Below are 11,597 nucleotides of genomic sequence, written 5' to 3'. Positions count from 1 at the left end.
TCCTCCATGAATTTATCTAGTTCTTTTTTTAACCCTGTTATAGTCTTGGCCTTTACAACATCCTCTGGCAAAGAGTTCCACACACACACGGATAGACACACATAAGGAGGGTTATCACACACACGCTCACATGGACACGTGGGAGGAAGTTTCACACATGACATTTCACACACATGGATGGATGGACATCCACACGAGGTTTCACATACACATGGACATACAAGGAGGTTTCTCACACACATACAAAGTTTCACACCCACACGGATATGCAAGGAGGTTTCTCACAAACACATACGAGAAGAGGTTTCTCACACAAACACGGACACAGGAGGTTTCTGTCTCTCTCTCTCTCTCACACACACACACACGGACACACAGGTTTTTCTCACATTCACACACACACACACACATGAGCAGAGGTTTCTCACACACACATAGACACACAAGGAGGTTTCTGACATGCGAGCGGTTTCTCACACACACACACGAGGAGGCTTCTCACACACACAGGGACACACAAGGTTTCTCACACACACAGGGTTTCTCTCTCTCACACACACACACACACACACCCACCCACGGAGGTTTCTCACACCCAACCACGGACAGACCCCCCCCGCTGCTCTTGTCTTGGCACGCTGCCTGTGCGCTCTCACACCATGTCTACACTGAAGGAAGTGGCCCGGCCTGGCTGTTCCAGACTAACTACTCCACACTGGCTAGTACCGTCTAACAGAGCTATTCTGGACTCCCTGGACCAGGCTGGCCTGCCCCTTTGAGGACCAGTGCCCTGGGGCCTGCTGGGAAGAGATGAGGCCAAGCCTGGCAAGGGCTGAGGGGGCTAGTGCCTGTGACCAGCCTGGCAGAGCAGAAGGCATCTGGGCCTGTCGCCGGGGCTGGGCAAGGGCGTCGCTTTGGGGGCAGAGCAATTGTCCCGGGATAGAGTTCTTTTTCCCTCAGAAAAGCGCGTCCACCTGGGGCTGCTGTTTCAGTTAATCTCGCTGTCTGGACGAGGTTTTAGATACGGCTGGATCGTCGTCCCTTCGCAGGGCAGACCGGCCACGGGGCCGGTGATTCCGTGCGCTCCCCAGGCAGCCCGCGTTAACATCCACGCCCCAAGGATGCCCGGAGCCCAACTCTGGGCCAGATCCTCCTGTACGGTCGTTGCAGCTGCCCCCCCTTGATTCCCACGCCCAGCCCAGGGGAGTAGGAGCATGTCAGTGTGTGTAAGCAGGGGCACCAGTTCTCCCTCCGGGGGATGAGCACCCCAGTGGGTGGCAGCACGGGAAGTGGTGCCCCCTTGGTTCCCACGCCCTCCCCGGAGGATGGTGCACTCTGGGCAGAAGTGGCATAGGAGCTGGCACCCCCCTGAGTCCCACACCCTCCCATGGGAAAGGAGTGGGCATGACAGCTGGCATCCCCTCAGTTCCCCATGTGGGAGGGACGCCCCAGAGGGTGGCAGCGCGGGAACTGTTGCCACCCTGATTCCCATGTGGGAGGGACGCCCCAGAGGGTGGCAGCGCGGGAACTGGTGCCCCCCGATTCCCATGCCCTCTCCTCCCATGATGGAGGAGGGCACCAGGGGCGTGGGAACCACTGCCCCTTGGTTCCCACGCTCCATGCCAGGGCAGCTACTCCTGGTGGGTCCTCTGGTGGCGGAGGAGGTGGGAGGTGGCTCCGAAGCCCTTCCCGCAGTCGGCGCACTTGTAGGGGCGCTCGCCAGTGTGAGTGGCCCGGTGCCGGGCCAGGTGGGCATCGCGGGTGAAGCCTTTGCCGCAGACCCCACACTCGAAGGGCTTCTCGCCCGTGTGGATGCCCTGGTGCCGGGCCAGGTGGGCGCTGCGGGTGAAGGCTTTGCCGCAGACGCCGCACTGGAAGGGCTTCTCGCCGGTGTGGACGAGCTGGTGCCGGGTCAGGTGGGCGTCGCGGGTGAAGGCCCTGCCACAGATACCGCACTGGTAGGGGCGCTCGCCGGTGTGGGTGCCGTGGTGCCGGGTCAGGTGGGCATTGCGCCCGAAGGCTTTCCCGCAGTAGGTGCACTTGTAGGGGCGTTCACCGGAGTGGGTCTCCTGGTGCCGGGCCAGGTGGGCGCTGCGCCCAAAGGCTTTCCCACAGTGGGTGCAGGCGTAGGGGCGCTCGCCCGCCGGCGGCGGAGTCAGGGCCGGGCCCTTGCCACGGTGGCTGCAGGCATAGGGGCGCTGCTCTCCGCCTGAGTGGGTGCCCAGGTGCCGGGTCAGGTGGGAGCTGCGCCGGAAGCCCTTCCCGCAGTATGGGCACGTGTTGGCCTTCTCACCCATGGGTGTGGCCGACGGGGTGCTCCAGCAGCCTGGGGTTATGTGTGCAGCCAATCCTTCAACAAGCCTGCCTGCAGCTCGGCTTCGCTACCAGGACTGTTCCCTTTGGCTTCTCCCAGGCAGCTCCGGGGATCCCCCTCCTTCTTCCCTGCTCCCTGTGAGGACAGAGAATCCAGTCGTGAGTTGCTCTATGGGGGGAGGGGCATGCTCCCCAAGCCTCCCCATTTCTGGTGAGAGGCAGCGTGGCCTAGCGGATAGAGCACCAGAACTCAGGGCACTTGGCTTCTATTCCCGGCTCTGGCCTCTTGGGCGACCATCCCGCTCTGTGCCTCAGTTTCCCCACTTGTGCAATGGGGATTACACTACCGAGCTCCATCGTCAAGGGCTGTGAGCAATATGGATGGAAAGCACTGGGCATTATTATTAATATAGAACCAAGCGCCGGCAGCTGAGCCTGGAATCACGAGTACTGACTCATGAATACATCCGAGTGCCAGCAGAACTGCTCGGTAGCCGGCCAGCCTGACTGGCTGAGGGGGAGGCAGCTTAACGCTTATGCTCGCCACTATGGGTGCTCCTGCCCCAGCCTTGCCTCCTAGCCTTCTTCCTGTCCTGCTCTGGTCTGCTCCTTGCCTGGTTTCTGTCTCTGTCTCCGGCCCTGGGCTTGACCCCGGGTGCCTGACTCCAGCTCCGACCACTAGGCATGACCATCCACACCCAGGCTGTAGACACGGATTCTCATTTATGCCCAGGCCATATAGCGCTGCCATTGGTGAAACTGAGAGGCAGGCCTCCAAGACAGCAATGGGGCTCAGAAGGAGACACCCCCAGCCTTCCTCTAGTGGAGGGGCCCAGGCCTGCTTTGGCATCAACTCCTCCAGGGAAAGGCCCGGTGGGGTTAATGACCAGGGGCAGTGGGGTTGGTAAGACATGGATCCCCACGGGGGAGGAATGCTCGGGTGGGTGACAGCATGGGAACCAGCACCCCCCACATTCCCACCGTGACAATCAGCTGTGTGAATAGGCGACTCTTCGGTTGACTGGCAGTTCCAAAAAAACTGGAGAAAAACACATCAACCCCAAAATGATTTTTTTTTAAATGTTGGTGAATCTTAAAGTTGAAACAATAATTGTTTTGGGTCAAGTGAAATCTTTCAGTCAACCCAAAACATTTTGAGTCGATTTCAAGATTTAAAATAAAAAAAATGCATTTGCCTTTTAAAAATAAAATTGAAGGCAGATCCTAACCGGAAAGTCATTTCAGCCGGCAATTCATATAGAAAATGTCATAAGGAAACTTTGGACTTTGGGGGAATTTTCGTTGTTTATTCTCCCCCCCGCGACCAACAATTTGGTGAATCAGACATGAATTCAGGAAGCATTTTTGGCCTCACTGAATCTGCAGTTTTTGCTGAAAAAAAAATTCCACTCAAAAAATGTCTAGTTACCTGCTAGAGGGGCTCTGGGCGGCTTTGCTGGGACTCCCGTGCTCTCCTGCAGGGTTCTCAGCTGGTCTAACTCCCTGCTCACCTGCTTCCTCTCTGGTGTTGTCCTTTCCTCCAGGCCCGATTGTGGTCACATCCCCAGGAGCTCACAACAGAAAACCCTACTGAGGGAAAGCATTAGGGTAAGGTCAGGTGTTCCGTGACAGCTCCTGGGACGGTTCTACACTCTCTGCTTCAGGGATCCAGCCAATCTAGAGCTATTTAGGGATGGGATGGGACTAGAACAGGGGCAAATAATGGAGTTTTTGATTAACTGGCAATTTTGAAAAGTTGGGTGGGAAAAAGAGAGTTTCTGGTCAGTGCAAAAATGAAAGTTTGTAAAATCGTAAAGTTGGACAAAAAGTTTCGCGTTGAGTCTTATTATTAGCAGGAGTGTTGTGAGCAAGACACGAGAAGTAATACTTCCGCTCTACTTCGCGTAGATTAGGCCTCAACTGGAGTATTGTGTCCAGTTCTGGGCACCACATTTCAGGAAAGATGTGGACAAATTGGAGAAAGTCCAGAGAAGAGCAACAAAAATGATTAGAGGTCTAGAAAACATCACCTGTGAGGAAGACTGAAAAAATTGGGTTTGTTTAGTCTGGAAAAGAGAAGACTGAGAAGGGACATGATAACAGTTTTCAAGTACATAAAAGCATGTTACAAGGAGGAGGGAGAAAATTTGTTCTTCTTAACTTCTGATGATAGGACAAGAAGCAATGGGCTTAAACTGCAGCAAGGGGTGTTTAGGTTGGCCATTAGGAAAAACTTCCTAACTGTCAGGGTGGTTAAACACTGGAATAACTTGCGTAGGGAGGTGGTGGAATCTCCATCATTGGGGATTTTTAAGAGCAGGTTGGACAAACCCCTGTCAGGGATGCTCTAGATAATACTTAGTCCTGCCATGAGTGCAGGGGATTGGACTAGATGACCTCTCGAGGTCCCTGCCAGGCCTACGATTCTATGAACTATGCGTCAGAGGAGACGATTTTGACCCTTTTCAAATAATTTTGAATTAAGAAAAACAAAAAGGGAAGGAAATTTTTAGACAAAAAGCCACTTTGAACCAAAACAATTGTAAATGCTTTGATTTTCTCTGGATTTTTTTAAGGTTTTGATTTTCCCCAAAATGAACAATTTGGGGGACCCGAGCTAATTTGCAAAATCTGTCAGTGAATTGACTTTTTTTTCCGGAAAAAAGGTTTTGTGCTAAAACTTCTGCCCTGCTCTAGCTTGGACAGGCCACAGCACTTCCCTGAATTACTTCCTCTTTGAACTAGAGCAGAGCTTTTAGAAAAACATCCGCTCTTGATTTAAAAATGGTCAGTGATGGAAAATCCACCAGGACCCTCAGTAAGTCATCCAATTTCCATCGGTGTTAAAATTTTGCATGTTATTTACAGTCTGGATTTGTGTAGCTTCAACTCTCAGCCATTGGGTCATGTTAGACCTTTCTCTGTTAGACTGAAGAGCTCATCCTTAAATATTTGTTCCCCCTGCAGCAGGGGTGAAAGTAACTTAAAGGACTTACCATACTCCGGAGTCCTTAGGAGGGGCGTGGCCTCTACCTGAAGAGGCGGGACCTTTACATCCCTGGGCGCTTTACATCAGGATTTAAAGGGCCCGGAGCTGGGGCTGTGGTAGCAGCAGCTGGGAGCCCCAGGCCCTTTAAATCACCCCCAGAGCTACCAGCTGCAGAGGCGACTGGGAGCCCCAGGTGTGATTTAAAGGGCCCGGGGCTCCATCGGAAGGGGCCCCGGCCTCTGGCGGAGTTTTAAAGGGCCCGGGGCTCCGCTGCAGTAGCGGCAGCCGGGAGCCCCTGGTCCTTTAAATCACCATCAGAGCCCCGCCACCGCTACCCCAGGGCTCCAGCAGTGGGGCTCGGGTGGCGATTTAAAGGGCCCCGGAGGGTAGTGGCAGTGGGAGCCCCGAGCCCTTTAAATTGCCACCCGAGCCACGCCGCAGGAGCCCCAGGGTAGCAGCAGCAGCCGGGGGCTTGGGCAGTGATTTAAAAGGCCCGGGGCTCCGGCTGCCACTACCACCCCGGGCCCTTTAAATTGTCCCCGGAGCCCTGTTGCCGGAGCCCTGGGGAGGTGGCGGCAGGTCTCCAGCGGCTACTTTAAGGGCCCAAGCGGTAGCGGCTGCTGCAGCCCCAGATCCTTTAAATAGCCTCCGGAGCCCTGCCGTCACTACCCCAGGGCTCCGGGGACGATTTAAAGGGCCCGGGGTGGTAGCTGCGGCAGGCACCCCGGGCCCTTTAAATCGTCGCCCAAGCCCCGCCGCTGCTTCCCCAGGGCTCCGGCAGCAGGGCTTTGGCGGCAATTTAAAGGGCCCAGGGCTCCAGCCACTGCTGGGAACCCCAGGCCCTTTAAATTGCCGCCAGGGGAAGCCGATCCGCCCCGATACGGCGCACTGGCTCTTGCCGGTACACCGTACCGGGGCGTACCAGCTTACTCTGCCCTGTAGGTACTTATAGACTGGGATGAAGTCACCCCTTAATCTTCACTTCGTTAAGCTAAATAGATTGAGTTCTTTGAGTCTATCACAATGAGGCAGGTTTTCTCATCCTTCAGTCTTCTCGGACCCCTCTCCAATTTATCAACATCCTTCTTCACTGTGGGCACCAGAACTGGACACAGGATCCCAGCAGCGGTCCCACCAGTGCCAAATACAGAGGTGAAATAACCTCTGAGATTCCCCCGTTGACCAGGATCACATTAGCTCTTTTGGCCACCGCGTCGCACTGGGAACGCATGTTCAGCTGATTAACCACCACAACCCCCAAATCTTTTTCGGAGTCCCTGCTCCCCCGGGTTGAGTCCCCTACCCTGAAAGTATGGCCTGCAGTCTGTGTTCCTAGACAGATACATTTTAAATTTAGCTGTACTAAAATGCATATTGTTTGCTTGAGACCAGTTTCCCAAGCAATCCAGATTGCTCTATATCAGTGACCTAAAAGTTCCCTCTCCCACACCCCAACCCAGCCACGGACCTGCCCCTCCCCCGGCCCCAACCCAGCCCCAGCCCGGACCTGCCGCAGCAGGGAGAGGTGCCTCTCCTGCCCAGCCCAGATGTTGCTGCAGGGAGAGAGAGCTGGGGGGAGTTCTCTCTTCCTGCCGTAGCCCCGGGGTAGCCTGCACCCCAAAGCCCTGGCCCCACCCCAGAGCCTGCACCCCCAGCCAGAGCCATCATCCCCTCCACCTCCCACACCCTAACTCTCTGCCCCAGCCCAGAGCCCCCTCCCACAATCCGAACTCCTTGGCCTCACCCCCCACCCCAGAGCCCATATCCCTAGCTGGAGCTCTCACCTCCCCTGCACCCCAAACCCTCTGCCCCAGCCCTGAGCCCCCTCCCACACTCCGAACCCCTCAGCCCCACCCCCGCCACATGAATTTTGTTATGCGCACCGATATGGAGGTGATGTGTCACACCTCACCTCCATATTGGTGCACATAACAAAATTCATTCCACACAGGGGTGGGAAAAATTAGAGGGAACACTGTCAGTGACCTGTCCTCTTCATTATTTACCACTCCTCCAATTTTGGGGTCATCTGCAAACTTTATCCGAGATGATTTTATGTTTTGTTCCAGGTCATTGATAAAGATCTTAAATAGCATAGGGCCAAGAACCGATCCCTGCAGGACCCCCTGGACATGCATTCCCCCAAATGATGATTCTCCATTTACAGTTACATTTTTGAGACCTATCAGTTAGCCAGTTTTTAATCCATTTAATGTGGGCCACATGAAATTTATATCGTTCTAGTTCTTTAATCAAAATGTCCTGCAGCACCAAGCCAAACGCTTTGCAGAAGTCTAAGTCTATTACGTCAACACTATTACCTTTATCAACCAAACTTTTAATCCCTTAAAAAAAAATAGCATGTTAGTTTGACAGCTCCCAGAGTCTCACAGACTTTAAGGTCAGAAGGGACCATCATGATCATCTAGTCTGACCTCCTGCACAACACAGGTCACAGAACCTCACCCAGCCACTCCTGTAACAGACCCCTAACCTCTGGCTGAGTTACTGAAGTCCTCAAATCATGATTTAAAGACTTCACGTTACAGAGACTCCACAATTTACACTAGTTCAAACCTGCAAGTGACCCATGCCCCATGCTGCAGAAGAAGGCGAACCCCCTCCCCCCAGGGTCTCTGCCAATCTGACCCTGGGGAAACTTCCTTCCTGCCCCCAAATACGCCGATCAGTTAGACCCTGAGCATGTGGGCAAGACACCTGGGAACGGATTCTCTGTAGTAAGTCAGAGCCCGACCCATCTAGTGCCCCATCATCGGGCGTTGGAGATACTTGCTACTAGCAGTCACAGATCCGCTACATGCCATTGTAGGCAGTCCCATCATACCACCCCTCTATAAACTTATCAAGTTCAGTCTTGAAGCCAGTTCGGTTTTTTGCCCCCACTGCTCCCCCCTTGGAAGGTTGTTCCAGAACTTCACTCCTCCGATGGCTAGAAACCTTCATCTAATTTCAAGCCTAAACCTGTTCATGGCCAGTTTACATCCATTTGGTCTTGTGTCCACATTGGTGCTTGATTTAAATTACTCCTCTCCTTCCCTGGTGTTTATCCCTCTGATGTATTTACAGAGAGCAATCATATCTCCCCTCAGCCTTCTTTTGGCCAGGCTAAACAAGCCAAGCTCATAAAATCTCCCCTTTCCATTCCTCGGATCATCCTAGTAGCCCTTCTCTGCACCTGTTCCAGCCTGAATTCATCCTTCTTAAACATGAGAGACCAGAACCGCGCACAGAATTCCAGCTGAGGGCTCACCAGTGCCTTGTAGAGCGGCAATACCACTTCCCTAGCTCTGCTGGAGATTGTGGGAGAAGCTCGGCTTTCATTCGTTTATTTTAAACACTTAAAAAAAAAATCTCAGCTCCCATTTGTGTGTTTTGCTTGTTTGGGGGAGCTGCGGGCTAATGGATAGAGCACTGGGCTGGAACTCAGGAGATCTTTGGGTTCTTTGCTACTGGCCTGCTGGGTGACCGGGGCGAGTCACAGCCCCACTCTGTGCGTCAGTTTCCCCATCTGTAAAATGGGGATAATAATACTGAGCTCCTCAGTAAAGAGCTTTGAAAGCTGCTGACTGGCCCCAGTCCCCTCCCACCTCCACCCTCAGACTCCTTTCCTCCATCCTCCTCTCCTCCCCACCCCCAGATCCCAGCCCCCCGCCACCTCCAGTTCCCAAACCCAGCCCCCACTTCCCTCCACCCCAGTTCCCAGTCCCCTCCCCTCACCAGTTCCAGCCCCCTCCCTGCAGCCCCTTTTCCATCCCCAGATCCCAGCCTCCCCACCACCAGCTCCCACCTCCATCTCCCCCAGATCCCAGCCCCTCAGTGTCCCTCCCTGGCTGCAGCTCCCTGCCCCTTCTCAGCCCCAGCCGCCGGTCCCCCTCCTCTCCCCAGCACCAGTTTCACCCCACCTCTGCAGCCCCTCTTCCCCCCATCCTCCCCAGCTGCAGCTCTCACCCCCATCCCCCTCCCCTCCTGCAAATCCCAGCTCCCTGCCCCCCATCTTCCCCAGCTGCAGCTCTCACCCCCAGCCCCCTCCCATCCTGCAAATCCCAGCTCCCTGCCCCCCATCCTCCCCAGCTGCAGCTCTCACCCCCATCCCCCTCCCCTCCTGCAAATCCCAGCTCCCTGCCCCCCATCCTCCCCAGCTGCAGCTCTCACCCCATCCCCCTCCCCTCCTGCAGCACCAGCTCCCTGCCCCCCATCCTCCCCAACGCACCCCCATCGCCCCCCCCATTCCCCCCAGCTGCAGCCCAGCCGCCCCCGCCCGCTCTCACCGCCGGTGCACACGCTGGGCTGGGCGCAGGAAGGTGCCCGGGCCCATCTCTCGGTCTCTCCTCCCCCAGCCCCGGCTCCGCTCTGCACCGCAGTGGCCTGCCAGCTCGATGGTTGTTAACCCTTCCCCCGCCAGACGGCAGGCAGACCACCCCCCAGCCCCCGGACGCCTGGGTTCCGCGGGGCGCCCCTGGAGGCGCCGAAGGGCAGCGCCCGGATCCCTCTGGGGGCCGAGCAGAGCTGGGCCCAGCATGGAGTTTCCGGTCCCTGGCTGATTCCCAAAAGTGTGTGTGTGGGGGGGCGATTAGGGAGGGGGGTCATTACAAGTTAAAAATATGACATTTTTAGTGACTCAAAAAGTCGGGAGGAAAAAAATTCATTTTTCCTTTTGACTTCAGGTGGAGAAATGTCCTGTGGGGTCAAGTCGTTTCGCTCTTGAGCATTTTCAAACATTTAAAAATTTCGAAACAAAACGCCGTTTGGAACCGAAAACTAGAAACGCGTCCCCCATAATCTGCCTCTGGGAAAGACGAACTTGATCTCTTTGTTTGATGAGATGACGGGTTTGGGGGATAACCGTGACGTAACAGACGTAGACTTCGGCAAGGCGTTTGGCTCGGTCCCGCACGACATTCTGCATAAACAATCTAGAACGCTATAAAATGAACATGACCCACCTCGAATGAATTAAAAAACAGCGGCTAGGTCTCGAAATGTAACTGTAAACAGGGAATCAAGAGGCTGCATTTCCAGTGAGTGGGGTCCCGCAGGGATCGGTTCTCGGCCCTGTGCTGTGAAACATGTTTGTCAGTGACCTGGACGAAGACATAAAATCATCCTGGATAACGTCTGCAGATGACACAAAAATCGGGGGAGTGGTAAATAACGCAAAGGACAGGTCACTGACTCAGAGCAATTGGATAAACTGGGCGCAAGCAAACAAGAGGCGTTTTAATTCGGCTAAATGTAAATGTATCCATTTAGGAACAAAGAATGTCGACCATACTTAGAGATGCTCTCTCCTGGGAAGCAGTGACTGGGAAAAAAGATTTGGGGGTTGTGGTGGGGGGGTCGCAAGAAGTGGAATCTGTCATGATGCCTCTACACGATTGGCATGCTTGCAGGGTTTCAAGATAAGAACATAGGAATGAATGGCCATATTGGGTCAGACCAATGGCCCACCTAGCCCCGTATCTTGTCTTTGACAGTGGCCAGTTCTAGACGCTTCAGAGGGAATGAACAGACCAGGGAAAATGCAAATGATCCATGGCCCTGTCATCTAGTCCCAGCTTTCGGCAGTTGCAGGTTTAGGGACACAGGTGTCCCTAACAAGATGGAGCCTGGCCATCTTGGCTACTAGCCACTGATGGACCTATCCTCCATTAACTTATCTAATTCTTTCTTGAACCCAACTTTTGGGCTTCACAACATCATGTGACAATGAGTTCCACAGGTTGACTGACTGTTGTGTGAATATTTCCTTATGTTTGTTTAAAACCCGCTGACTATTAATTTAATCAGGTGACCCCCCCCCCAGGTCTTGTGTCACGTGAAGGGGTAAATAACATTTCCCTATCCCCTTTCTCCACACCAGTCATGATTTTATAGACCTCCGTGTCCCCCACTTAGTCATCTCTTTTCCAAGCTGAACAGACCCCATCTTTTTAATCTCTCCTCGTGCGGCAGCTGTTCCATCCCTCTAAATTTTTTCATTGCTCTTCTTTGCAGTTCTTCTGACTCTAAGGGAGCTTTTCTGCGATGGGGCAACCAACACTGCATGCAGTATTTCAGGTGAGGACAGGTCACTGATACCCAGCAATGTGGATTGCTTGGGGAGGTGGACACAAGCCAGCAATATACCAACGTAAAGTCGTACAGCCAGGAACAAAGAACGCGGGCCATACCTACAGGATGGGGGACTCTATCCTGGGAAGCAGTGACTCTGAGAAACATGTGGGGATGGATAATCGGTTGAACACGAGCTCCCAGTGTGACGCTGTGGCCAAAG

The 11,597-nt window shown here is 54.2% G+C and overlaps 1 protein-coding gene across 3 annotated transcripts; it reads right to left on the bottom strand.

Moving 5' to 3' along the window:
• Positions 1-622: 622 nt before the first annotated feature.
• Positions 623-9,660, bottom strand: LOC112108376 (endothelial zinc finger protein induced by tumor necrosis factor alpha-like). Of its 3 annotated transcripts, none has more exons than XM_024202479.3 (3): positions 9,592-9,660; positions 3,743-3,900; positions 623-2,449 (listed from the first exon to the last, which is right to left on the bottom strand). In XM_024202479.3, the coding sequence occupies exon 3, from the start codon at positions 2,295-2,297 to the stop codon at positions 1,632-1,634; it is 666 nt and encodes a 221-aa protein (XP_024058247.2). In that variant the 5' UTR covers positions 2,298-2,449; positions 3,743-3,900; positions 9,592-9,660; the 3' UTR covers positions 623-1,631. The 3 variants fall into 3 exon arrangements, with proteins under 3 accessions (XP_024058247.2, XP_024058246.2, XP_029769687.1); XM_024202478.3 differs by having other exon boundaries at positions 3,743-3,903; positions 9,592-9,655; XM_029913827.1 differs by lacking the exon at positions 9,592-9,660 and having other exon boundaries at positions 3,743-4,117.
• Positions 9,661-11,597: the final 1,937 nt, after the last annotated feature.

This window comes from Terrapene carolina, unplaced genomic scaffold, assembly GCF_002925995.2.
Source record: "Terrapene carolina triunguis isolate 2854851 unplaced genomic scaffold, T_m_triunguis-2.0 Scaffold944, whole genome shotgun sequence".
Taxonomy (NCBI): domain Eukaryota; kingdom Metazoa; phylum Chordata; order Testudines; family Emydidae; genus Terrapene; species Terrapene triunguis.
This window is presented reverse-complemented; position numbering and strand designations above follow the sequence as displayed.